A 26898-nucleotide genomic window follows, 5' to 3' on the forward strand; every position below is an offset into this window, starting at 1 on the left:
TAATTTCGGTTTGGTTTATTTCTAATCGGTTTTCGGTTTGAACATTATCATATTGGGTTCTTTTTATATAATAATTGGACTGACGAATTTGCTAGTTTTCTTTCAAAATTTCGGTAAGTTAGAATAAAATGGTAAGTTTCCTTAGAGTTAAAAGTCTTAAAGAATGGAAAATTAGGAATAGCCGATTGGGTTACTTATTTGGATTGGATCTTTGATGGACTTCAAAATTGGGCCTATATTATTAACTATGAGTTTAGCCTATATATAACTTAAAGAATCTATATGCTAATAATTCGGTTTTTCGGTTAACCAAATCAAATAAATTAATAACCGACAACCGAACCGAAAAACTGAAAATTTAAATTTTAAACTACCAAAAAAACCTAATAATCGAAACTAAAATAAAAATATTTTCGGTTCGATCAGTTTCTTCTGTTCGGACCGAAATATGCCCGTCCCTAGTTGCACCCAGGCTTCACATCATCTAGGGACTAGAGTAGAAAAATATTTCTATTTTGAAAATTTGAACTTCTTCTCTGTACATTTGAAAAAACATCTTCATACACGAAAATTAGAAAGTATAGCAATACAGAAAATATATTTAAAATTAAAACTTACCCACATCCAATATTAATTTAAAACTAATTAAACCTATGAATGCATAACATATGTTCGCACTTTTAACTTAACCATGGTTAATAATATAGTTGTAACTTGTCATATATTTTAGGTCAAATACATATACAGCCAATTTAACTTGGTCTTATTTTTTTATTTTGGCACTTTATCTCAACCTTGTTCCATTTTGGCCCTCCCACTCTATTTCTTATGTTTTTCATTTAACACAAAAGCTGAAATCAGTGCCAAAAAATATAGCGCATGTGTATACACAAATGTGAGGTGTAATAAATATCCAATTAAATGTTGTTCATCCTTGTCAAACGGGTCAATACTAAAATACTCGACCCGAATTTCTTGATGTCCATGATATTTTCAGTTCAACTTGAAATCCACAAGAACAAATATCCATTCCATTATGAAAAAATAATTTTCTTTGAGACATGGATTCACTTCAAACTTCAAACTTATATAAAATAAAGGATGAAAAAATCAGGTGGCAACATTTAATTGGATATTTATTACACCTCAGATTTGTGTATACACACGCGCTATAATTTTTTGCACTGGTTTCAGCTTTTGTGTTAAAATAAAACATAAGAAATAGAATTTGAGGGCCAAAATAAAACAAGGTTGAGATAGAGTGCCAAAATAAAAAATAAAGTCAAGTTGAATGTGCCTTTATTTGGGTTTTGCCTATATTTTATCACTAATCGTGATTAATTAATATATAGTAGTGTGAACATAGTTGTATATAATTGTTTTGTGGTTCTATAGTTAAAAGAGAAATGCTCTTATGAGCAAAAACCTATACCTAAGAGTAACAAAAGAAGAAAAGATACATCTTCTATTTTCCTTTTACCCATCTAACGCCGTAACAAATGGCAGCTCGGCGCACAAGGTATTTTGCGTTTATGCAGGGTTCGGGGAATGGCCGCATCTCAAGAGGGTGTGATATAGACAATCTATCTTAATGCAAGCATTAGTGGTTATTTCCTCAACTCACACCCGTGACCTATAAGTCATACAGAGACAACTTTACTATTGCTCTAATACTCCCCTTCCCATCTAACAACAACAACAACAACAATAAAATGTAATCCTACAAATGGGGTCTACGAAGGGTAATATCTACATAGACCTTATCCCTACCTGGCAAAGATAGAAAGACTGTTTCTGATAAAAACTCGGCTCAAGAATCAATCTAACACTGTAAATACTGAAAAACAATACATACAAAAGGGTAACAAAAGTCTCATCTTACAAACAAAAAAAAAAAAGATGATTCCACATCATGTCTGAGGAAGAAACATAGTACAAAGCCATTAAAAAAACACAGAGAAAGATAAGCAAAGAGGACAATTTCACTACACACTAAGACTTACGTTGGACAAATTTACGTGGTTTTTTAGATTTAACAGGCTTACCAAATATGCCACAAATACCACAACTAGATACCTTAGGAGATGGAGGATCAATGGACGGTTCCATGTAGTTATCTTTAGAGCGATAACTAATACGAGGTTTTTGTTCTGACGATGATGGAGATTTTTGTTCTTTCTTGTGTTGTTCTTGACTATGATCATGAGTTGAAATTTTGTTGAGTTCCCCAGATAATAATTTATCATCCCATATTAAACCTGATGAACCTTGTCTTCTAAATGATATTTCTGACCTTGGCAATATTTCTCCTGTAGTTGAAGCCATGAAACTTTATTCTTGTTCTTCTTCTTGATCTAATAAGGGGAATTCTTGATTTGAAGATATCAAGGTGAATTTGAGTCAAAAGGATTTGTTCAATCTTGATATACTATAAGAAATTATAAGATATGAAAAGATTGATTAGTTGGACAATGATGTGATCATAAACTAGTGTTTGAAATTACTTGTTTGCCCTTTGAAATTAATGAAACTATTTTTGAAGATTTAACAAGACTAGCCCGTTTGGCTATGCAATTTGTTTTTCAATATTTTTCGAAATTAGTGTTTGGCCATAAAATTTTTAATTTTCACTTGAAAATATGAATTTTGGAATTTTTGAAAATTTTGAAAAACTACAAAAAATTATTTTTCAAAATTCACTCAAATCACTAACAAAAATTCAAAAACAACCACAAACTATATTCATGTCCAAATATAACTCTAATTTTTAAATACCACTTTCACTTCAAAAAAAATTCAATTTTTTTCCAGAATTTTACAATTCTTAAGTCTAGACGCCCACTAAATTCTTTCTTCCGTCCTTACTCGAGAACTATTGCCTACGATCATAAATGGTAGGGTTCAAGTGATATTGATTGACTGTATATAGGATTTGGTAATTAATAATTTGAATTTTTTTTCTCGCCTGGTGTCCGATATAGGCATTGTGATCTGATTAAATTCGGGATCGCACTGGAAGGTCCCGCATTTGAGGATTATAATTCGCTCCCTAACAAAAACGAATCTATACCCAAAACTCGAACCCGAGATAATATGATATAAGACTTGTAATTTCAATCCGACAAATAGGTTAGATATGAAGGTAGTAAGGAAGCACAAACATGGACGACAGTCAAAATTATAGTATAAAAGTAGCAGCCATCTTTGAATAGAAAATTTGTTTTCAAAATTTCATGAAAAACAATATGAGTAAGAAAATGTCACTAGTTTGAAAAAAAAAATATGAGTAAGAAAATGTCACTAGCAAATACAGTGATTTTTTATTTTAAATCTTCCAGATTATTTCGATGTGATTGATTTGATTATTTGGGGAAGTCTCTAAAATTACGTTCATTTTTCCTCGTGCTAGTTGTTTTATCTATGTTTGGGTAACGAGTTAGAAGTTAATGAGGTTTAGTATGGAGTGATAACGTATTAATATGTCGAGTAATTACTTGAAAAACATAAGATTTTCCAATGAATTAATAATTAAAGTAAAAAAATGAATTAATCTTTTTTTTTAATTTCCTACCCGATTTTTAGTACCCATCTTGGATCCGACTAATCCGGATTCGTACAGAAAAATCTTACAATGGGGTTAAAATGCATTCCCAAGGCTCAAATCCGAAACTTCTAATTTAAGTCTTACAATGGGGTAAAACACTCTTATGGGGTAAAACACATTTCCAATGCTCAAATCCGAAACTTCTAATTTAAGTCTTACAGTGGGGGCAAAACACACTCTCAGCCAAAGGAAACTCCATTTCCAAGGCTTCAAACTAAGGCTTCTAGTAACATTACTCCCTCCCTCCGTCTCGAATTATCTGTCGTGATTTTTAAAAATAGTTGTCTCAAATTGATTGTCATCTTAGAAGTTCAAAACTAAATTAATTATTTTTTTCTATTTTATCTTTAATATTAATTGTTCTTGAAAACTACAAATAACTCAATTATAAGTAAATATTAAAGGAAGATAGATTATATCTTAAGACATAAATAAGGGTAAACGGTCAAAAACCTCTCCTATTTAATATTTTCTTAAGAGACGCGTAAAAGAGAAACACGACAGATAATTTGAGACCGAGGGACTATCATGGTAAAAGGCTATATTCCATCTACCTATGCTACTCCATTGCACAATTTCTTCTACCAAATACTCATGACACATGCATGGACTTGGTTGATTCAAAATCTTGTGAAGTTTCAAGCACCTCTACAAAAACATTTACCATTTTCACTTCCATTTAACACTCTCAAAACAAAACTTTGCACCAAGCTACAGTAAAACCTTTTCAGAACTAAGTTTACATCATTATACTACAGAAATCCTTTCAGATAAGTTTCATCAAGCCCTTAGTAATTCTACTAATTGCTGAAGTTCACTACTGAACTCAGCCTCCTTTTGTCTTTGAGAATTTCACTCAGAGGTTTTGGACCTGAAAAATCTTCTCTTTCACTTCCTCCAGATGGCACAGTTCTCTCAAAAGAATTTCCATCTTCTCTTCCTTTAATCTTTTCTTCTCTAATTTGAGCTAGTGTCTTTGGTCCACCAAAGATCTTAGGAACTTCAGTCGATCTCTGCCTAGAAGCCATCCTCCTAGGGGTTTCATTTGCAAAAGGCTGTGACCTGCCCCGTCTCCTGTCCTTGAAATGCTGCTGCCTGTAACTGCTTCTGTGGGATTGTCTCAACTTCTTCAGTTGATTGGCACCCTCCAGACGAGTGGCATCCACAAAACCGGAGGAGAAAGAAGAGTTGCTTTCCAATTTTGAAGCCAGACTCTGAGGCATCCACCGAGAACCCTGTGGCCGATGCCTATCCCTGCATTGCTCACGAGCATTAAACCTAGACAGGTCTAACCTTCTAGACAAGTAATTTGGAGGATCACTTTCAATGACTCGACGCTTCTTCAGAAGGTCCCGGAGGTCCACATTGCCTCTGGCACAAAAACCCGGTTCTCTAGGAAACTTTCTTTTATGTGGTATACTCTGTCTTCCATGAGCAGGGATAACAATTTCTCTTGCATATTCATTTACTTCATGACTCTCAACTTTACTATAATAAGAATCATCTAGTTCTTCGTCGGACACAATTCTCATGTCTGGATATGCAGGATCATACTCAAGGTTGTTCTCAAAATCATATCCAGCAAACCGCTCGTCACACTCCCTATCATGCTGCAGTAGGTAACTATGATCATCTTTGTGACTCCAACCTTCTATTCTATCATCAACAAGAACATCAAAACCAGGAGATGATTCCAACCACTCCTCTCTCTCCACATTGTCCTCCACTTCTTCGTCTGAGCTCCAGTCGGGGGACAAATCGGATCCTCCTTGGGTAAAGCCTTCAGCAGGGACTAAGGAATCTAACCTTACTGCAGTAGCTTCTTCAGAAGGAGATCCTGAAGTCTCATGAGAAGCACTCTGCTCACCTACATCATTAGTCATCGAGAGGAGATCCACTTGTGACTTGATATATTCATGTGCTGCTGCCTTGGATCCAGTTTCAGAAGAATTAGAGGGCTTCTCCACTGATGCAGGACCAGTTTCACTTCCTACAGATGTCTTTTTCTCAGCTGTTGGTCCATCAGGGACTCCAGACGCTATTTTCGAGGATTTCCATGTGGTTGTACCATCATCAGGTCCATGCAGAAATGAACATCTTTCACCTTTAATGCAATAGCCATTGAAATAGAAGTAACAGGGAACATTTGTCTTGTTAACAGGCACTGCAGATTTATGTTGTGGAGGAGCAGATTCAGATGATGTCTCAGCATGGCTCTCTAATGGCTGAGGAAATGAAAAGGAAAAAATTAACACAATCAAAGAATTAAAAATATCAAGTTCAAGAAGCAATTTTATACAGGTTAGAAACAAGGACATGAAAGATCAGAGAAAAACATTGCTTTAAAGCATCAAATTTCTTGTTAGCTTGGTACTTAAGTAACCCAATTAAGTCGTACAAGGCAATGACCAACCAAATGAGAAATCAGACGCAAAAACCTTCAGACTCGGGAAGATCTAACGACCAGCCTCCAGGTACTTTTTCTTTGTTTTTTGGGGTATGGTAAATCCACCTCCAAAACCGGCCTGCCTAACACTAACCTTTATCCGCTTTGCTTCCTTAATGAGTAGAATCCCCAACCTCATGGTTGGAGGTGGGTGGTCCCGAAAACTGCAGTTTTCTTTCTTTTCTAGTTCTTCTCCCTATACAGATGCTTTTTATACAAGATTCTTAGTTGGTGGGGAAAGAGAATTAGTTTCGAATTTCGATTAAGCTATCCCTCCTCATCAGCCAGTCTCCGGTACTTAACTCATTTATACCCCCAAAGCCTCTTTTCTGTTCCACCAGAAGAATTAATATGAGCACATCTTAGCGCCTTATATATGCATACAGAATTCGTTAACATTCATTTCTATCAGAATTAAACATCAAAATCTTACAGCCAAGTGACAACCAAAAGGAGAAAGAATGTTATATGATAGTGTTCGTATGTATAAACCACTAACTAGAAGCGAGATAGATTACTGTATTCTCCTGTGGCTTGAAAACGATGAAGTCTTTTGTGTCAGAGTAACAAGAAGAAGGTAAATCAGTCACCGAGGCATTAAGATTCAGGGGAATGAAGGCGCAGAACCAACGTTTCTTCAACCGACAGAATTTGGAGGAGTTAAAATTATGCTTCTGAACTGTTCATGTTGCAATCTTTTGTATATTACTTGAATCCATTTTGCTAGATCTTATGCAGGTTTTTGCAGAATTCTGCTGGTAATCTCATAGTTTACATACAAGCAAGAATAACTATTGTTTCTTTAAATAGTTTACATATGACATTTAAAGAAAAACTATTGTTTCTTTAAATATTTTACACTATTGTTTGTATATTACTTGAATCCATTTTGCTAGATCTTACGCAGATTTTTGCAGAATTCTGCTGGTAATCTCATAGTTTACATACAAGCAAAGAATAACAATTGTTTCTTTAAATATTTTACATATGACATGAGGTTTTGCGAACTTCACATAAATAAATCATTCAGCAGAAAGGGCTACAGACATAATTTCTGATGAATGCTTTCTTTTCTTTTTCAAAGTAATGTCAGTTTCAAGATACTCGCATAAAACCAATAAAGAAAAGGAAATATTCATTTCCATTTATAGGGTTTACACAACTCCTGCAAAAGGGAATTTTTGGGCCCCCACACCTTGAGAAGGAACATGAAATAAGGGAGACAGGGGACTTAAAAAGGATGCCAAACAAATTATCTAATCCCATTAAAGAATTTACACAAACAAGATAGTACAACATATGGAAACCCCACAAACTAATATCAAACTTAAATTTGACATTACCTGATCAAACTCATGTAAACTTGCATAAGTGAATGCAGTAATAGCAGCACACGAAAGAAGGGACCCACTATCCCAACACCTCAGGGTGACCCAACCTGAGTTTTTTCTTTTAGTAATAGGTAATGCATAGGACAATTACACTTTGTCTACCTAAGCTCTAGAATGGTAGAAAAAAACACGGCATAAAAAGTAGGCTACCACAGTTGGATGTAAGTAAAGTAATAAATAAAATTTGCTGAGAAAGCTTTACAGATAAATACTTGGTAGATTGTTGTTTGACGGAGTAAGGCAAATCATTTTGAAAGAGATATCCAACTCTAGATATTTCAACCGCATTTTCTAAGGTTTAGTTAGAATATATGATTTCCAGAACATGAAACTCTTGATGAATAAAAAATATATATGAAGAGGATGAGTCAGAACAAGTAAAGAATAAAAGAGATGCTCGTGAAAACTTAAACCTTTAGATAATTGCACTGGTTTTTTTCAACAGTTCAGTGATTTGGGAATTCCGAGAATATCGAGGTTTCAAATATCGTGTTAGTCCTACGGAATGTTGCATTGTACTCTTCTCGAAAAAAGAATTTGGAACTTGAGCTCTAAGCTTGTTGAAATTCCCGAGTCACGGTTGCCATGGTTTTGGCTGACACAGGTCTTGAGGAGCCCGCAATTCTTATGGTGATCTATGTTTCTTGACTCCTGATGGTATCTTGTTTTCTTGGCTGACACAGGTCTTGAGGAGCTAGTAAATTTTAGGGAGATCTATATTTCCTGACTGTTGATATAGGAAAAGTGCTTCTTCGACATGAAGCTATCTCACTTTGTCTTTTCATGAGAAGAGTGCAGTGCAACATTCTTTAGGAGCAACAGGATATTTGAAACAGCAGAGTCCTCGAAATGCCCAAATCACTGAACTGACTAGAAGGCCAATGCAGTTATCCAAAGGTTTAACTGCACCAAAATCTCTTTATTTTTTACTTGATTTGATCATCCTTTTAATATATCTTTTATTCACAAAAAACATGATATGGATATCATATACTTTAACAAAATCTTAAAAGAAAATGATATTGATATATTTAGAATTGAATATTCTCTTTCAAAATGGTTTCCCTTACACCATCAGGCAGGACTCTATCAAGTATATCTGAATTCTCAGTGCATCTAGCTATGGTAGCCTACTTTTTAGGTGATGGTGGCGGTTCTACCATTTTAGAGGTTAGGTAGACCGTAGACACAGCGTAATTCTCCTACGTGATAGGCTAACACTAATACCCTATCAAAACAAAAAGATAGGCAATAGTAATATTCTTATATTTTGAAAGAAGAAACAGTCAAAATATGTTTAAACTTGATACACTATTTTAAGTTGGGAGAAAGTGTCAAGCCGAAACAAAAGCATAGTTTATTTTTGTCGCATTTTTGCATTACTTATATGTCAAAGTCAGCACAGACATCAATTTCAAGGCATAGCAGCTTCGTGCTTACCGGATGCCGAAAAGCACATGTTGGGTTAAGACAGCTTCCCGCCAGCCAGTACCAACAATCCCTAGGGTTGAGCCTAGCTATCTCACTATGTCGATATTCACATTCTATTCCCTGGAACAAAAATCCATATCACAAAACTCAGATACAATAATTGAAATACTGAGTCAAGAATGCACATAAAACAAAAATACTCATGACAGAGTAAACCAAGATAACCAGGTATAATACTTGATACGATGAGTCAAGAATGCACAAGTAAGAAAACATCTAAGATTACCGACACTGGTGCATAAGTTAAACAACAACGATAAGTGTTCATTGTATTAAGGCTACTACTGTGATCGTTGTGATTCCATCATCTCTAAACCATAACTGATTAGACTTGAACTAAAAAACTAAAATTACAAAATAGAAAATGAGTAAAGACCACTTAACCACAATAATGGACAGTATTCTAATAGATAGATAGTATGACTTCAGTAACCACAGTAGGATCACCGAATCCATTTACTTGTAAACGTCTAAATAACACGCAAATCTTCAACCCACTGAATTCCCCTAGCATGAACTCACCACTGAACCATTCCATTGTAAAGAAAATCCAAGAAATCAATGCAACCTAAACCAGACAAAAAATACATCAAACAGTGTATAAAGACCCATACACACACAGAATACACATACATTCTCCGTTTCAATTTTATACTATAGTGTTTGCTAGACACAAAGTTTAACATATAAATTTGAATTTAAGTTCCATACACTGATGGTGTAATTCAGTAATTTACAATGTATGATCGTAGGTTAGCTACCATTTTTACTAGATCACGGGTTAATGCTCATCAAGAGACTTACTATCAATTTAAGGTGTATAGTATATCAGTGTTAACATACAAAAATACTCACTTAATTGATAAAGAGAACATAACATCAAAATTGAAAAGGAAAATAAGATAAGTGAATATAAACACTTGAGAATTATAGAAATTCTACAGAACAATATTATTAGTGGAATCACATCAAACATTTTAGCATGTTTCAAAATAAAAAAGTGCAAACACCATATAAATTGGAACCCGTGTTAGAAATGCAAGGAAATTAATACATCGCCTTGTAATACGAAATGCGTTCATCCAACATTTTCCACAAATTCTTGAACAATTAAATAGGAAGTCAAATAAATGCGAAATTCGAAGAAATGCAAATGAAAAAAGAGATAAATACAGAAAATTATACCTTCTTGCAAGTGAGGGGAGAGGCTAAAAAATATACACAATCAGTGTTGCGCTTTAACAATTCTTCCTCCATTTTTCCCCCTACAATTTGATTGATTATACAAAATGTTCAAATTTCAAAGCATAACGTACAATATAACGTGATAAAATATACAATGAAGCCCTCAATCCGCATATATATGGTGTTTTCGAGTTTTATAGAAGCTAACGCTTGGGGTTTATATATATTTATATATATTAATAATATTAATTTTATGATTTCTTTTTTGGGTTATGGTCCTTGCTTTTTCGGCATGCTTCATTGTTTGCCCGGTAATTGTTTTTAAATGTCCTATTCAATTTTCGTATTTAAAAATTCTTATTTTATTCTTAATATTTAATAAGAAGGTAACTAATAAAGTTACAGTCACGTGATCAGGAGGTCACTGGTTCGAGCCGTAAAAATAGACTTTTGCAGAAATGCAGGATAATGTTATGTACAATAGATCTTTGTGATCCGACTCTTCCCCGGACCCCGCCCATAACGGGATCGTTTTACCATATAAAGTGGAATTTCTCCGCACGAATCCAAATATAATCGGGTTCCAATGTTTGACTTAAATTGCATCTTCAGGTAGAGTCTAGCTATCTCACAATGTCGATATTCACATTCTATTCCCTAGTGTTGAGTATTGAGATTTTGATGATTAACAAAGTTTGTTTAGATGCAATGTTCGAAAAACTAGGTCCTCAACGTAGTTGCTTAATTATTCTAAGAACCAGCTCCTTTGGTTGATGATTGTACGTCTATGCAAGATAGTAACTTTATCTCAAAGTTATCTAGGTCCAAGTTTGGTGGAAGAAGGTTGCTACAAGTGATAGGGTTGTTGCTTAAGAAAATACGAATAAATTAGTAAGAGGCAAGAGTCCCAAAACTTGTGGAGTCCTTAAAACAGTAGGAGTCCTATCAAACGAGAAGTTGATTATGCATAGGACTCCTAAAATATCTTGAAGTCCATGCGTTTAAATACTATCTATTTTGGACTTCTAAGATTAACCTTTTACACATCAACCGAAGAACTACATTTTGTTCACTCTAGTTTAGTACTAATGTTGTGTTCTTCTTGAGTCAGTCTAGTGAATGTGTTTTAGGAAATTGATTTGTAATCAAAGTGTCACAAATAATTAGTGAGATGGAGTGAGTGTTTGCTTTACAAGTTAGAGTAACTTGTAAATCAAATAGTCGTAGTAGCAGTACTGGAGAGTATTGAATTATAGTCTTGTAATTGATACATTTTGGCTCATTTTTCTTGTGGAGTTGAAGTTGAAAATCCTACGCAGTAGGTCATAATTTTTGCACCTTTTGAGCCGGATGATTTTTCACGTAAAAATTATTGTGTTTACTTTATTGCTTATTTTACCTCACGTTTAAGAAATACGGTAAAGAATCAAGTTCTTTAGTAATTCATATGGGCACTCAAATTAACAGTTGGTATCAGAGCAGGTTCTCTCTCACACACGACTAACACCTAGAGAGATCTTAAAAGCAAGATGAGTGCTCCATGCGAAATTAATGAAGGGCAATCAACTACCAGACCACCCATGTTTAATAAAAATATTACAGTTGGTGGAAAGCAAGAATGGAAGACTTCTTGACAGCTTAAGATAATGAACTATGGACCATAGTGAAGTAAGGTCCATTGACTCCTGCTAAACAAAATGCACAAAATGAAACAGTTCCTAAGGACCCCTCTGAATTTGTGCCATCATATTTCAGAATGATAGAGAAGAATGCAAAGGCTAAGAAAATCCTTATCTGTTAACTTGGTCTTGATGAGTACAACAAAAATTTTCATGCTCTAATGTAAATAAGATATGGGATGCACTCCAAACTACTCATGAAGGAACAAACCAAGTGAAGAGATCAAGGATAGAACTACTTACAAGAAACTATGAGCTCTTGTCCATGAAGTTGTTTGAGCCCATCGAGGAGATGATGACTAGGTTTACCATAATAACTAATAAACTGAAATTACTTGGAAAGGTGTTTACCTCAGAAGAGTTAGTCAGCAAAGTTCTAAGTATCCTTCTAACTTCATGGGAATCAAAAGTCATGGCGATCTAGGAAGCCAAGGAGCTGGACAAAATATCACTTGATGAGTTGGTTGGAAACTTAAAGACTCATGAAATGAGGAAAATAGAACTGTACAAGGAAGAACCAAAGAGGGATAAGGCCTTAGTCCTTAAAGCATCTGAGGAAGATAAATTTGACAATGATGATCCTGACCTAGCAATGTTTGATAAGTTCAAGAGGTTCATGAAGAACTCCAAAAGTGTATCTAAGAGTGAGACCAACAGTAAGCCTAAGCAGATTGACAAAGCTAATTATAATGGGTGCTACAAGTGTAGCAAGCTAGATCACATGGTCAAGGACTTCCCAATGTAGGAAATTTGGTGGAGGAAAGAATGAGCTAAAAGGGAAAAACGTGAGAAGATGAGAGAATATGGTTCCAACAAAGGAAAAATCCTAGGTAATGGATTCACTGAAGCAATGAAGCATGCCTTCTTGGAAGCATATGATGACAGTGGAAGCTATCAAGAGGAAGAAAAGGAGGATGGGATATAAGTCTCTATGTTGTAATTGATGAACATCATACAATGGAGACAGAGCCTCCAGTACATCTTGGAATGCACATTGTAAGACATCCTCTATTTGATGGACACCACTATGATGAATGTAAGTTACGTGTGGAAACAATCCTTCAGGCCACTGACTTTGACCTATGGGTAGGGCTGCTTATCGGGCAGATCGGGCGGTTATTTACGCTTAACGGTTTGACCTATTGGTTATCGACTTATAAATGTATGAATACATATACCACTTGACATTAAACAACTTAAATTAAACACATTTATATTAATTTTCTTGATCTAAACCTGCCTAAAAGTCTGATGTTTTTTTGTTTTTGCAGTACCACTATTTGTTTAACTGATATTCCTATTTGCAAATACATTTATAATCACTGGTGTTAATGAAATATAGAACTATGGAAAGGGAAATTTAAAAATAAAATCAAGAACAATTGGAGGAGACATCCAAAATACAATTCTTGCAGTTAACAGTTCTTCAATTTCTGCAGCTTCAAAGTTCAAACAACTTGACTTGTTGTTCTGGTTATGGCCGTATGGAGAAAACGAGGAAGTGACTCGATTCTTAGAGAAGAGAATGTGCTTTTCGTTGAGTTATTGTCTTGTTGGTGTCGCAACTCGCAAGAACTGTTTGGTTGAGTTGTTGCCTCAAGTTTAGAGACATGTAGTACTCACGTTGAGACCTTGAGACCTTTCTGTGGAATCTTTTGGTAGTTTGGTTGAGTTGTTGCCTTTCCTCAACCCTCAAGTTCAGAGAGTAGAGAGTAGAGACTGAGAGGTGAGAGCGGTGAGTAGAGAGTAGAGACTGAGAGGTGAGAGCGGTGAGAGAGAATGTTTATGACTGCTGAGGGAAATTAGGAATTTAAATTTTAGGGTTTCAAATAGTAGAAGAGATATTTAATATACATAGGGATAAAAATATAAATATAAAAATTCTTAACGGGTTAACGGTTTATCCGATAAGAAAATTAAATAATGCGCCCCCAAACTGATAAGCCGTTAATTAAAATATTTTAATCCATTCACCACCCATTAATCGGATAACCTGATAACCCGATACCAATAAGCTAATTTTACGGTTCGGTTTTCGTTTTCAGTTCGGTTTTGAGCACCCCTACCTATGGGTAATTGTCAATCATGGACCAATTCTCTTGACCAAAATAGATGTTGAAGGTAACAAGTGCAACAAGAGATGAGAGGAATACAATGATGACGATCGTCAGCTAATCCAGAAAAATGCTAAAGCAAAGGACCTCCTTTACAGAAGCTTGCCTAGAAATATTATCTACAAAGTGTCATCTTTCATCTCTACCCATGATATATAGAGGACCTTGAAAGCTGACTTTGGAGATGAAAACATCAAAGTGGCACTAATGGCTATTTATGAATCCCAAACAGAAGAAGAAGTGATAAGAATGATGGCCATGTGTAATTCAAAAACTGAAGATGAAATAAACCAGGTAAGTATCTCTAACTTAAAATAAAACATCCATGCTATGTCTAAAAAATAACCGATGGCCATAATTGTGAGCATGATAAGTCAAATGGATAAAATGAGTGATGAAAATGACCAGTTAATAAGCAATCTTTCATGTGTCAAACTTGATCTCAAAGAGCTTGAATCTGACAAAGCTAAATTAGCTAATCTAAAAGTGACAAGTCTCTTGATATACATGGTAAGGGAAAAATGAGTGATCGGTAGAAAAAGCTTGAAAAATAATTAAAAAGGGCTAAAGATAATCTTTGTGATGCTGAACGTAGGAATAAAGCCCTGTAAGAAAATCTAGAAAAGGCTAATTATGAACTATATAGACTAAGGAAATGGCATAGATTTTCAAATGCTTTGAATTGGCTGAATAAAAACTGCAGCTCTAACAAATCAGAAATTGACGACAGAAAACTTGTTCCCAAGTTTGATCCAAAGTATGTAGGAATTTATTATAATAAAATGTGCACTCATTGTGGAAAGGTAGGACACTTTAGAGATACTTGTCATGCCCTAATTCATGCTCAGTTTAGAAACACCTTTGGTATTGCTAAAAGTGTGAAGAAGGAAGAGGAGCCAAAAGCCAAGCCTTTTGTCCATACTAAATGGATTAAGGTTAATAAGAAAATAGCTTCTAATCCTCTTCCCTTCTAGGTAAGAAGAGATCTGATTCATCCGTTTCCAAAAAAAAAGGGACCCAAGCTTGTCTGGGTTTCCAAGACTAACTTGTGATTTCTGGTGCATACTAAAGTGAGAGGGAACAATCAAGACTGGTATCTAGACAGTGGATGCTCAAGGCATATGACTAGAGAGAATAAAACTTCCTCTCACTAACAGCCTTCTAAGGAGGGAGTGTGTTATTTGAAAATGGGAAAAAAGGCTAGAGAACGTATTGGCAAAGTTGGTAAGTCAATCTCTCAAGTTATAGAAGATGTGTATTATTTGGTAGGCCTTAAACATAATCTTCATAGCATCTCTCAAATGTGTGACAAAGGAAATAAAGTAAAATTCAATTCCAAAATCTGCACTATCACTAAGCTTGATACTGATGAAGTTGTGGTAAAAGGTACGAGACATAACAATATTTACAAGATATCTATTATGTCTCTACCCCAGAGTGAGCATACATGCTTAAGTGTAGTGGAAGATGACCTACTGCTATGGCATAGAAGATTGGGTCATGCTAGTCTTTCTCAACTCAATAAGTTGGTAGCAAAGGACTTGATCCTTGGTCTACCAAAAGTTGAGTTCTCTTCAAACAAGGTTTGGTCTACCAAAAGTTGTCAGCACCTCCAAACCTCTGGAACTCCTTCACATTGACCTATGCGGACCAATGAGAGTGAGGAGCAGAGGAGGTAAGAGGTATGTTTTTGTCATTGTAGATGACTTCTCTAGGTATACTTGGACTCTGATTTTGGGATCTAAAGATGAAACCATTGATATTTTTTGTGTATTTGTCAGAATAATTCAACATAAACTGGGTTGCAATGTATTAAGTATAAGAACAGACCATGGAACTAAGTTTAAAAATTCCAAATTCCTTGAGTTCTGTAACTCACATGGTATTGATCATAATTTCTCTGTACCTAGAACTCTACAATAAAATTGGGTTGTGGAAAGAAAGAATATATCCCTAAAAGATATGGGAAGGACCATGTTGATTGCTAGCGGACTGCCTAAGAGTTTCTGGGTTGAGGCTGTCAATACTGCTTGTTACTTGCTGAACAGATGCATGGTCAGACCTATTCTTGAGAAAAATCCCTATGAGTTACTTCGAGGAAGAAAGCCCAACATCACTCACCTGACATCACTCGGGTGCAAATGTTTTGTGTATAATAATGGCAAAGAAGCTCTAGGTAAGTTTGATGACATAAGTGATGAGAGAATTTTCTTGGGTTACTCTCCACATAATAAGGCCTATAAAGTTTTTAATAAAAGAACTATGTGTGTAGAGAAAAATATTCATGTTATTTTTTATGTATCTAACAATTTAGCTGAGAAAGGTCTGCAGGATGAAGACTATGACATAGGACTCACTAGTGATGGAGTTCCTAAGGAATCTGAACCTCAATTTGATGATGGATCCGTAGAAGACAAGGAAATTGACAGTGATCATGAGGAACAAGAAGAAGAGAGAACTAGTTTGACTGCTAACCAGGCTGATGAAGCTATACCTAGTGTACATATTCCTTTGGGTCACTCCTTGGGTGAATCTTCTATGGGTATATAGATCATGCTATAGAAATATCAAAGTTCACATCCTCTTGAGAACATCATCTTTGATCCAAATGCAAGAGTGCAAACTAGGTCATCTTTGAGAAATCTATGTGCACTCACAACATTTCTCTCACAAGTTGAACCTAAGACCATCAAGGAAGCTCAAGAGGAGCTAAATCAATTTGAAAGAAGAAAGGTTTGGTACTTGGTACAAAAACCCAAGAACAGAACTGTCATAGGTACCAGATGGGTGTTTAGAAAACAAGCTGGATGAACAAGGAAATGTCACAAGGAACAAGGCCAAACTGGTGGTTGAGGGATATAATCAAGAGGAAGGTATTGACTATGATGAGACGTTTGCACTTGTAGATATAATGAAAGCTATAAGAATGCTAATAGCCTTTATTTCACACATGGAGTTCACCTTGTATCAGATGGATGTAAATAGTGCATTCTTGAATAGTTATCTAAAAGAGGAAGTGTTTGTAAAGTAACATCCTGGGTTTGAAAGTGAAGAATTTCCTCACTATATGTTCAAGTTAGATAAAGCCTTGTATGGACTGAAATAGGCTCCAAGATCTTGCTATGAAAGACTCTCAAAATTCCTCTTAACCAACAACTTTGTAAGAGAAAAGGTGGACAACACTCTGTTTTTTAGGAGCAAAGGCAGGAATGTTTTGATTGTGCAAGTATATGTGGATGACATTATCTTTGGGGCTACTAATGAAGCAATGTGCAAGGAAATTTTTGAGATGATGGAGAATGAGTTTGAAATGAGCATGATGGGTGAACTGAACTTCATCTTAAGCTTGATAAGTGTGGATTTTGACCACTTATTAGTACCTTTTTACTTTTATTTTAGTCCGAAAGTGTTGATTTATGTTTTCAAAACTAATGAAAGTATGCAAATTGCAGGAATATTGGAGATTTGGGTTCAAATAAAGAAATCCAACTCAAAAAGGAGTGTTGCGTCTCACAAGGCAAGAAGGGGAGCAACATACCAAAATTGTGGTACGCAAAAGTATTTCTGCTGCCGCAAAAGAAAGTGCGGACCGCAAAATTCTCCTTGCGATCGCAGATCTATTATTGAAGCTCATATATGGAATGAAGAGAAGTGCGGCCGTAGAACATGGTCGCACTGACAAGAATTCAAAAAGTTCAAAGAGTGTGCAAAATGACCAAGACTGAAGCCTTGTCTGAAGTACAAAGCATACATGAATTGTGCGGCCGCAGAAGCTGAAGTGAAAGTGCAGATCAAATTGTGCGGCTGCAGAATCTATCTACCCGCAGACTCAAGCAATGTGCGAAACCGTAGAACCTCTCGAAAGGCATTTTTTCAGCAAAAGTTTGGCCACTATAAATAGACGAGAATCACCTTTTTAGGTCAAATTTTGAAGTTTCTTAGCTGTAGCTGTTGTAGTTTACCATTTTGAGTAATTTGTGATAATTTTGGGACAACAATATCATAGTTTAACATTTTAATTCTATATTATGGCTTTAATTAATGTTTGTTCTTTGTTTTCTTCATTTTCTACTATGAGTAGCTAGATACTTACTATGTTGTGACCCAACCCTAATGTGTAAACCTTATGGATATTTAATTTAATGCTTGTTTATAATTGGGTATTTATTATTTAGCTTTGTTCATGCTTTAATTTTAGAATTAATGATTGCAAATATTGATTCATCACTTTTTGACTTGGTCTTTACTTGAAAAAGAGGGACCTAGTCTAGGAAAACTTGGTTAACAAGAAATTGGACTAGTTAAGGATTTGGTTAGCCTAATTAAAGGGTTTGAACCAGAGATTGGAAAAACCCGCCTTGAGCTCATTTTAACTATTTAGCTTGATACCCATTAGGGCTTGATAAAGCCAGATTGGGCATAATCACTCTATGACCAAGAGGTATTTAGTGGATAACTTAGAGTTGAGAGCTATATTACACCCTAATCAATAAAATAAGTGTTAACGTAATTAACCCATTAGGCGAATACCTAGGCGAAGGTTACATCCCTAGGATTTTTACTTTTTGAAAACAACCAAAAATAATTAGTCAACTTCTAGTTTCATTTCTCTAGTTGATCATTGATAGTGTAATTCATAGAAGTAATTTGCAAAACCAACTTGATTGGAAGTGTGTTTAAGCTGTTTCATCTTCACGCATCAAGTGTACACTCTAACACCCATTGTTAGCTCCCTGAGGAAATTGACCCCGACTCATAGTTGGGCACTATTCTTCCAACGACCTCTTTCACTCATTGTTGAGTGTGGACTGGGAGTGGATCAATTTTTGGCGCCATTGTCGGGGAGTTAAAATGATGTTATCTATATATTTGAATGTGTTTTTGGAATATCTTCTTTCCCTTCTGTGGTACTAATTTGGTTGAGAAATCATAGGTACATATATGACGAACAATGAGCTCAGAAACTTTCCTTTGGGGGACTTAGACACCGAGGAGGAACAAGTAGATGAGGTACCTCAAAAGCCATAAGCCAATCAGAGAGGCCGGGTATCACATGATAACGTTCCCGTTCCACCCCACCTCCACCACGAACGGCTCAACACCAGATATTGCCCAGCGAAGGTTATGCTAGTGCAGTAGTGTCACGACCCAAAACTCAACATGTCGCGATGGCGCCTGTCATGGTACTAGGCAAGTCGACATATCACGCATACCACATTTTAAAATTCCAAATATACTGAAATAAATTTAAATAAGTAAGAATCTCATAAAAGATGGGTATAAACATTGTAACTCAGTACAAAATTCTCCCAAAAGATCCGGGTGTCATGAAGTACATGAGCATCTACATAACAATACGGTCTAACCAATAGAACACTATCTAGGAAAGTAGAACAATATAAACAAGACTAAAAGATAAAGGAGGAGAGTCAAGGTCTGCGGACACCAAGGCAGCTACCTCGATGATCTCCGAACTGATGAACTGTCAGGAATCAGCAACCGTCGTGCCCGAAAATACCTGGATCTGCACACGAAGTGCAAGGTATAGCGTGAGTACAACCAACTAAATAAGTAACAATTCTAACCTGCGGTCTGAAAGCAGTGATGAGCTCACACAATATAGTAAAACATAGAGTTTAACAATACAGAAAAGTAGACATGCTTCTAGATTCAACAGTTAAGTTCAGCACAGGTAAAATAGGCCAAGTGTGACTGATAAGAAGAGTATGACATCTCTATATCTACATGCCAAGGTGAATACCGTATGTGATGCAACACAGTGAAATCCCAAGTACTCACACTCTTAGAGCACTCAATCTGCCCGTCTCAATTCTCGCTCGCCACGCTCAGTCACTTAGCACGTACGATACCTGATGCGGCGTGCAACCCAATCCACATATAGACATAAGGCCTGCTGCGGCGTGCAACCCGATCTCTCTCTCTCTCTCTCTCTCTCTCTCTCTCTATATATATATATATATATATATATATATATATATATATATATATATATATATATAGCCATAAGGCTTGTTGCGGCATGTAACCTGATCCACATAGATATAGTCATAAGGCTCGTTGTGGCGTGCAACCCGATCCATATATACATATATATCCATAAGGGGTGTTGCGGCGTACAACCCGATCCATATATATATATATATATATATATATATATATATATATATATATATCACTTACAACACGGTGCTCAGGCCCCAACTTAGTTACCAAACTCTTCAGTCTCTCGGTCTCACAACACTCATGCTAAGCAACCCTAATCAATGATACGATATGTGATAATATACGATAACAGAGACTGATATATAATATGTAATGATGAATTTAACTGAATACACAACTGCAGTTAAACAGATAAATCAACATCAAAAAACAACCACTATGGGTCCTAATAGTACTAGCATATAGCCTAAACATGATTTCTAATATGAATCACAGTTCAAGTGCTCTAACACATAGAGTACAACAAAAATGTTCGGATAAAATAGCTACGCAGTTCCAAGGAATCAACTAGATCACAATTTCTATAGTGCACACCCACACACCTGTCACCTAGCATGCGCGTCACCTCAACATAAATCACATAGCATGAAATTCGTGGTTTCATACCCTCAGAACCAAGCTTAGAAGTGTTACTTACCTCAAATTGTGCTAAACTCTACTCCAATAAGTCCTTGCCTCACGAAATAGACTCTGAATGTATCGAATCTATCCACAAACAATTTGATACAATCAACACGAGCCGAAGGAATCAATTCCATAAGAAAATACTAAGTTCTTAATCAAAAGTCAAAAAGTCAACTCAAAAGTTAGCCCCCCGGGCCCACGTCTCGAAATTCGATAAAAGTCACAAAATCCGGAAGCCCATTCAATCACGGTCCAACCATACCAAAATTACCAAAATCCAATACCAAATTGACACCCAAACCCCCAATTTAAACGCTCTAAATCCCTAGCATCAAACTCTAAAATTATACCTTAAAACCACACAATCTACCTGGGAATATCAACGGGGAAACATAATTATTGAGTAAATTTAACCACAAGTGACTTACCTCAAGAACCCCTTCGAAATTCCTCTCAAAAAATGCCTAATCCCGAGCTTGAAATGTCCAAAATTAAGGAAATCACAAAACCCTCAAACTTAATACTCTGCCCAGCACTTTTGCACCTACGGCCTCGCAGGTGCGAGAAATCTTCTGCTTCTGCGGTTAGCCCAAGGCTCCAATGCTTCCGCTTCTGCAACCACACACATGCAGGTGCGAGTCTGCACCTGCGGAAATCCTTATGTATCCGCGCTCCACATCCCCCAATCCATTTCTGCTTCTGCACTCCAGTCGCTGCATCTGCGGCCACGTAGGTGCAAAAATACCCTCGCATATGCGACCACTGCACACTCACCTCCAGGACGCATCTGCACTTCCCTGCTCGCACCTATGACCACCACTTTGCACGTACGATTGCACCAGAACTGGTGAGCTTCAGCAGCCTCTCAACTTCCAAATTTGATCCATTAACTATCCGAACTCCACCCGAGGCCCCCGGGACCTCGACCAAATATACAAACACGTCCTAAAACACGATATGAACTTAGTTTATCCTTCAAATCACATCAAACCATGCTAAAACCCCGAATCGCGCGTCGATTCAAGCCTAAAGAACTTTTGAACTTCTAACTTCTACATTATATGCCGAAACATTTCAAATCACGTCCGATTGACCTCAAATTTTACACACAAGTCACAAATAACACGACAGACCTACTCCAACTCCCAGAACCCCAATACAATCCCAGTAACCACAAAGTCCACTCTTCGTCAAATTTCCAAATTTCCAACTTTCATCATTTCAAGCCTAATTTAACTATGGACCTCCAATCCGGATAAGCTCCTAAGTCCAAAATCACCCAACGGAGCTAACAAAATTATCAAAGCTACATTCTGGGGCCATTTACACACAATTCAATATCCAGTCAATCATTTCAACTTAAGCTTCCAACCTTGAGACTAAGTGTCTCAACTCTTTCCGAAACCTCTTCGGACTTGAACCAACTACTCCGGCAAGTCACATAACAACAATTAAGCATGGAATGAGCAATAAATGGGGGGAGGGGGGGGAGGGAATGGGACTACAACTCTCAAAATAATCGGTCGGATCATTACAAATAGTCCCTCTCTATATTAGGGCAGGCAACTTTCAAATCACCAACGTGATGCTCACATTACTTTAGCAGCATGCGTTTTTTACCGGTGCACCAACTCAAAATGCCTACAAACATTTGAAGGATTTTGTGCATATATATTGGAGGAGCAAGCAAATGAATGTTTCCGAGGATGCATTGAGGCTAAGGCTTTTTTCCTTCTCTCTACGGGGGAAAGACTTGGAATGGTTGGAACAATTGCCGAACCATTCGATCGACACTTGGGATGAGTTGGCGGCAAAGTTCATTTCTATGTTTTTCTCTCTCGGGAACATGGCTACACTTCGAGATGAGATCTTGGCATTCAAACAAGAGCCGAATGAACCACTACACTAAATTTATTGAGCGCTGTAGAACAATGGTTAAGAAATGTCCCAACAATAATATGACGAAAAACATGTTGCAGCAAACGTTTTGTCGTGGGACTAACACAACCAACCAATGTGTAGTGAATCAACTAGCCAGTGGAAACTTTATGACTAAAACTTATGAGAAGGCGTGTGATATTCTATATAAGATGGCGGAGACGTCATCGACTTAGCAATCCCGGGCCAATATTCTACTAGGTGATCTGAACATGATCCGCCTCCACAAAGAATTGCAAGACCATGGGCAAGCCATTTCCAAATTGACCACTACCATGACTTAACTAACAAAGGCCTAACTTAATTAAGTGCAAGCTCCTTTGCATGTTCATGTTATGGAGGGAGTAAATATTTTGGTGAAGAAGAGGAGGACCAAGGGTCCACAAATGCAAAGTCGAGTGGAGAACGATGTGCAAGATGATGATGATGATGGTGGTTTTGATCAAGATGATTCTTATAATGAGCAAGAGGATAAAGTTCAATATGTGAATAATTTTCAAGGGCAAAGAAACAACTTCCAAGGCCCAACACAATAATAATGGCGACCACAAAACAATCATGGCAATTGGAGTTCTAATAATCAAGGGAGTTGGCATAACAATAAAAATAATTAAGGGGACTGGAGTGGAAACAACCAAGAAAATTGGGGAGGCAACAACCAAGGAGGTTGGGGTAACAATCAAGGCAACCGGGGGTCAGGTTTTCAAAGGCCCCTAATGTATCAACAACCGAGTAACCCACCTCCTTATCCTTCACATGGTTCAAGTTTTTCAAACAATGAGATAGGACGTATTGAGAATATGTTCAAGCAAATAATGAAAAAGAATGCCGATTCGGATGACCAACATTTCTCACACAACACATCAATCCGCAACATAGAAGTTCAAATGGGGTAAATCTATCAAGCTCTAAATTCTCATCCTAAGGGTACAGTACCAAGTTACACGGTGGTAAACCCAAAGGGTGGTAACAATACGGGGCATGTTATGGCGGTCATCATAAGAAGTGGAAGAGGTGGGAATGCACCCACCTCAAGTGGAAGGAGACTTGTTGATGATGATCAAGTAATGTAAGAAGAAGAGATCCCGAACAATGTTGTTCAAACAAATAAGGAAGTTTGGATTGATATTGATGATAGTGCACAAGAGATTTAAGAGGAGGTGAACCTGTCTAAGGAACACATCATTGACATACAAAAGCCGGTAGTGAAAAAGGCAAAGGCACCATTGCCTAAGCCTCCACCTCCATACCCTCAAAGACTTGCCAAGAAAAATAGTGAGAATCAATTCAAGAAGTTTATTCAAATGATGAAGAGTCTTTCAATCAATGTGCCATTGGTAAAAGCTTTGGAAAAAATGCCCGGTTATGCAAAGTTTATGAAAGATCTTGTGAAAAAGAAGCGGTCGATGAATTTTGAGACTATCATAGTGAGAGAGATTGTTCATTCAATGGATCCTAAGTTGGAGGATCCCGGTGCTTTCACAATTCCTTGTACATTTGGAAGTGCTGAATTTGCTAAAGCTTTTTATGATCTTGGGGCAAGTATAAATTTGATGCCCTATTCGGTTTTCAAGACTTTTGGGATTGGGCAACCTAGACCCATTTCTATGAGATTGTACATGCCCGATTGTACCATAAAAGTCCGTTGGGTGTGATTGAAGATGTTTTGGTCCGAGTTGATAAATTCATTTCTCCGACGGGTGTTTTTATTCTAGATTGTGAAGTTGATTATGAAGTGCCAATTATTCTTGGGAGACCTTTCCTTGATACGGGTAAGGATCTTTGTGATGTTGAAGTCAAAGAACTCACTTTCTAGGTTGGTGATGAAAAAGTGGTATTCCATGTGTGTAAGTCCATGCGGCAACCAAATACCAAATTGAGTGTGTTGTTTTGTGGATTTGGTGACCGATGTTATTGTTGATGATACAAGTGCTATTATCAATGTTGGTTATATGTTGGAGGTCGTCTTGCTCAACTTTGATGATTATTAGATGGATATTTTCATGGAATGTGTGAACCCTTTGCAAGGAATGGGGTCGTATAACTATGCACCTGGGAAATTGTATTTGGATCTTGAAAATATGAAGTCTCCTCCTACAAAGCTGTCTATTGAAGATCCACCTACCTTGGAGTTGAGACCATTGCCTATACACCTTTGGTATGTATTTCTTGTCTTGTGCTCTACTTTACCGGTTATTGTTTCCTCTTGTTTGACTAACGTGCAGATAGATTCTGTATTGTCGGTGTTACAAAAGAGGAAAAAGGCTATTGGGTGGACCTTGGTGGATAGTCTGGGTATAAGCCCCACCTTTTGCATGCATACTATCAAGTTGAAGGATGAAGCTAAATCATCCATTGAACATAAAAAAAAGACTAAATGAGGTTATGCAAGAAGTTGTCAAGAAGGAGATTATCAAGTGGTTGGTTGCCGAGGTTGTCTACCTCATCTCCGATAGTTCATGGACCTCTCTGGTTCAATGTATCCCACAGAAGGAGGGAATGACGGTGGTCACCAATGATAAGAATAAATTGATTCCTATGTGAACGGTAATCGGTTGGAGGGTGTGTATGTATTATCGCAAGCTCAACAAAGTAACAAGGATGAATCACTTTTTACTTCCTTTCTTAGATCAAATGCTCGACAGATTGGCTGGCCATGCTTTCTATTGCTTTCTTGATGGGTACTCGGGCTACAACCAAATTCTCGTTGCCCCAGAGGATCAAGAGAAAACAACCTTTACATGTCCCTATGATTCTTTTGCTTTCAAGTGTATGCGATTTGGTTTGTGCAATGCAACGACGACTTTTCAATAGTGTATGATCGCTATTTTTACTGACATGGTGGAGGACTACCTTGAAGTTTTCATGGATAACTTCTCAGTGGTTGGGGATTATTTTGATGATTGTCTTGTAAATTTGGACAAAGTGTTGGCTAGATATGAAGAAACCAACTTGGTACTCAATTGGGAGAAATGCCATTTAATGGTTGAGGAAGGTATTGTCCTTGGCCATAAAATCTTAAGGAATGGAAATAAAGTTGACAAGGAAAATATTGAGGTGATTTCTAAGCTTCCACCCCCAACTTCGGTGAAGGGTGTGCGGATTTTCCTAGGCCATGCAGGTTTTTACCGGCGCTTTATCAAAACTTTCTCTAAAGTGGTAAGCCCGTTGTGCAAGATCCTTGAGAAGGATGCCAAGTTTAATTTTAATGATGATTGCATGAGAGATTTTGAATTGTTGAAGCTCAATTTGATAACTTCTCCCATCATCACCCTCCAAATTGGAATGTGCCTTTTGAACTCATGTGTGATGCAAGTGACGTAGCGGTTGGGGCAGTTTTTGGAAAATGTATCAACTAGATTTTTCTTCGGGTATACTATGATAGTAAGACCATGAATAGTGGACAAGTCAACTGTACCGTTACGGAGAAAGAGCTCCTTGCTATTGTGTTTGCAATTGAGAAGTTCCGACCCTACTTAATGGGTGCAAAAGTTATTGTACACACGGATCATGCGGGCTTCGTTATATTATGAGAAAAAAGTACTCCAAAGCTCGATTGATGAGATGGGTACTCTTATTACAAGAATTTGATATTGACATCCAAGATAGGAAAGGTAGTGAAAACCAAGTGGCGTACCACTTGTCTCATTTGGAGAAAGAGGGGATGTCGTATGATGGCCTTGAAATCAACGACTCCTTCCCCGATGAGCAACATTTGGAAATTTCAATGAAATAGGTGCCATGGTTCATGGACTTGGCAAATTTTCTTGTGTGTGGAATCATTTCAGATGAGTTCTCTTCAAGCCAAAGGAAGAAACACAAAGAGATTGTCAAGATTATTATTGGGATGAACAATACCTTTTCCGGATTTGTACGGATGGGTAGATTAGGAAGTATGTACCGGAAGAAGAGAAAGGTGATATTCTTGGAGCTTGTCATTCTTTGCCATATGGGGGTCATCATGGTGGAGCAAGAACAACGGCAAATGCTTAGTTGTGGTTTCTATTATCCTACTCTTTACAAGGATACTAGTGATTTGGTGAAAAGATATGATGAATATCAACGGGCCAGTGAAATCTTAAAGAAAAATGAAACACCTCTCACAAACATCTTGGAGATTGATATTTTAGATGTTTGGGGCATTGACTTCATGGGCCCTTTTGTAAGCTCTTGTGGAAACACCTACATCTTGGTCGCGGTGGATTATGTGTCCAAATAGGTTGAGTCCGTAGTTTTACCCTACAACGAGGCGCGAAGTGTAGTGGATTTCTTGAAAAAGAATATTTTCACAAGATTTGATACTCCACATGCAATCATAAGCGATGATGGGTCATACATTTGCAACAAAGCTTTTGACACTTTACTTAGAAAGTATGGTGTTACTCACAAGGTCACGAATCCT

The 26898-nt window shown here is 36.9% G+C and overlaps 1 protein-coding gene across 1 annotated transcript; it reads right to left on the reverse strand.

Annotated features, from left to right (window-relative positions):
• Window positions 1-4133: 4133 nt before the first annotated feature.
• LOC104111988 (zinc finger CCCH domain-containing protein 34-like) lies at window positions 4134-10308 on the reverse strand. The gene is made up of 3 exons (XM_009621814.4): window positions 10118-10308; window positions 8882-8992; window positions 4134-5829 (listed from the first exon to the last, which is right to left on the reverse strand). The coding sequence occupies exons 1-3, from the start codon at window positions 10187-10189 to the stop codon at window positions 4405-4407; spliced, it is 1608 nt and encodes a 535-aa protein (XP_009620109.1). The 5' UTR covers window positions 10190-10308; the 3' UTR covers window positions 4134-4404.
• Window positions 10309-26898: the final 16590 nt, after the last annotated feature.

The sequence above is a fragment of the Nicotiana tomentosiformis genome, chromosome 6, assembly GCF_000390325.3.
Source record: "Nicotiana tomentosiformis chromosome 6, ASM39032v3, whole genome shotgun sequence".
Taxonomy (NCBI): domain Eukaryota; kingdom Viridiplantae; phylum Streptophyta; class Magnoliopsida; order Solanales; family Solanaceae; genus Nicotiana; species Nicotiana tomentosiformis.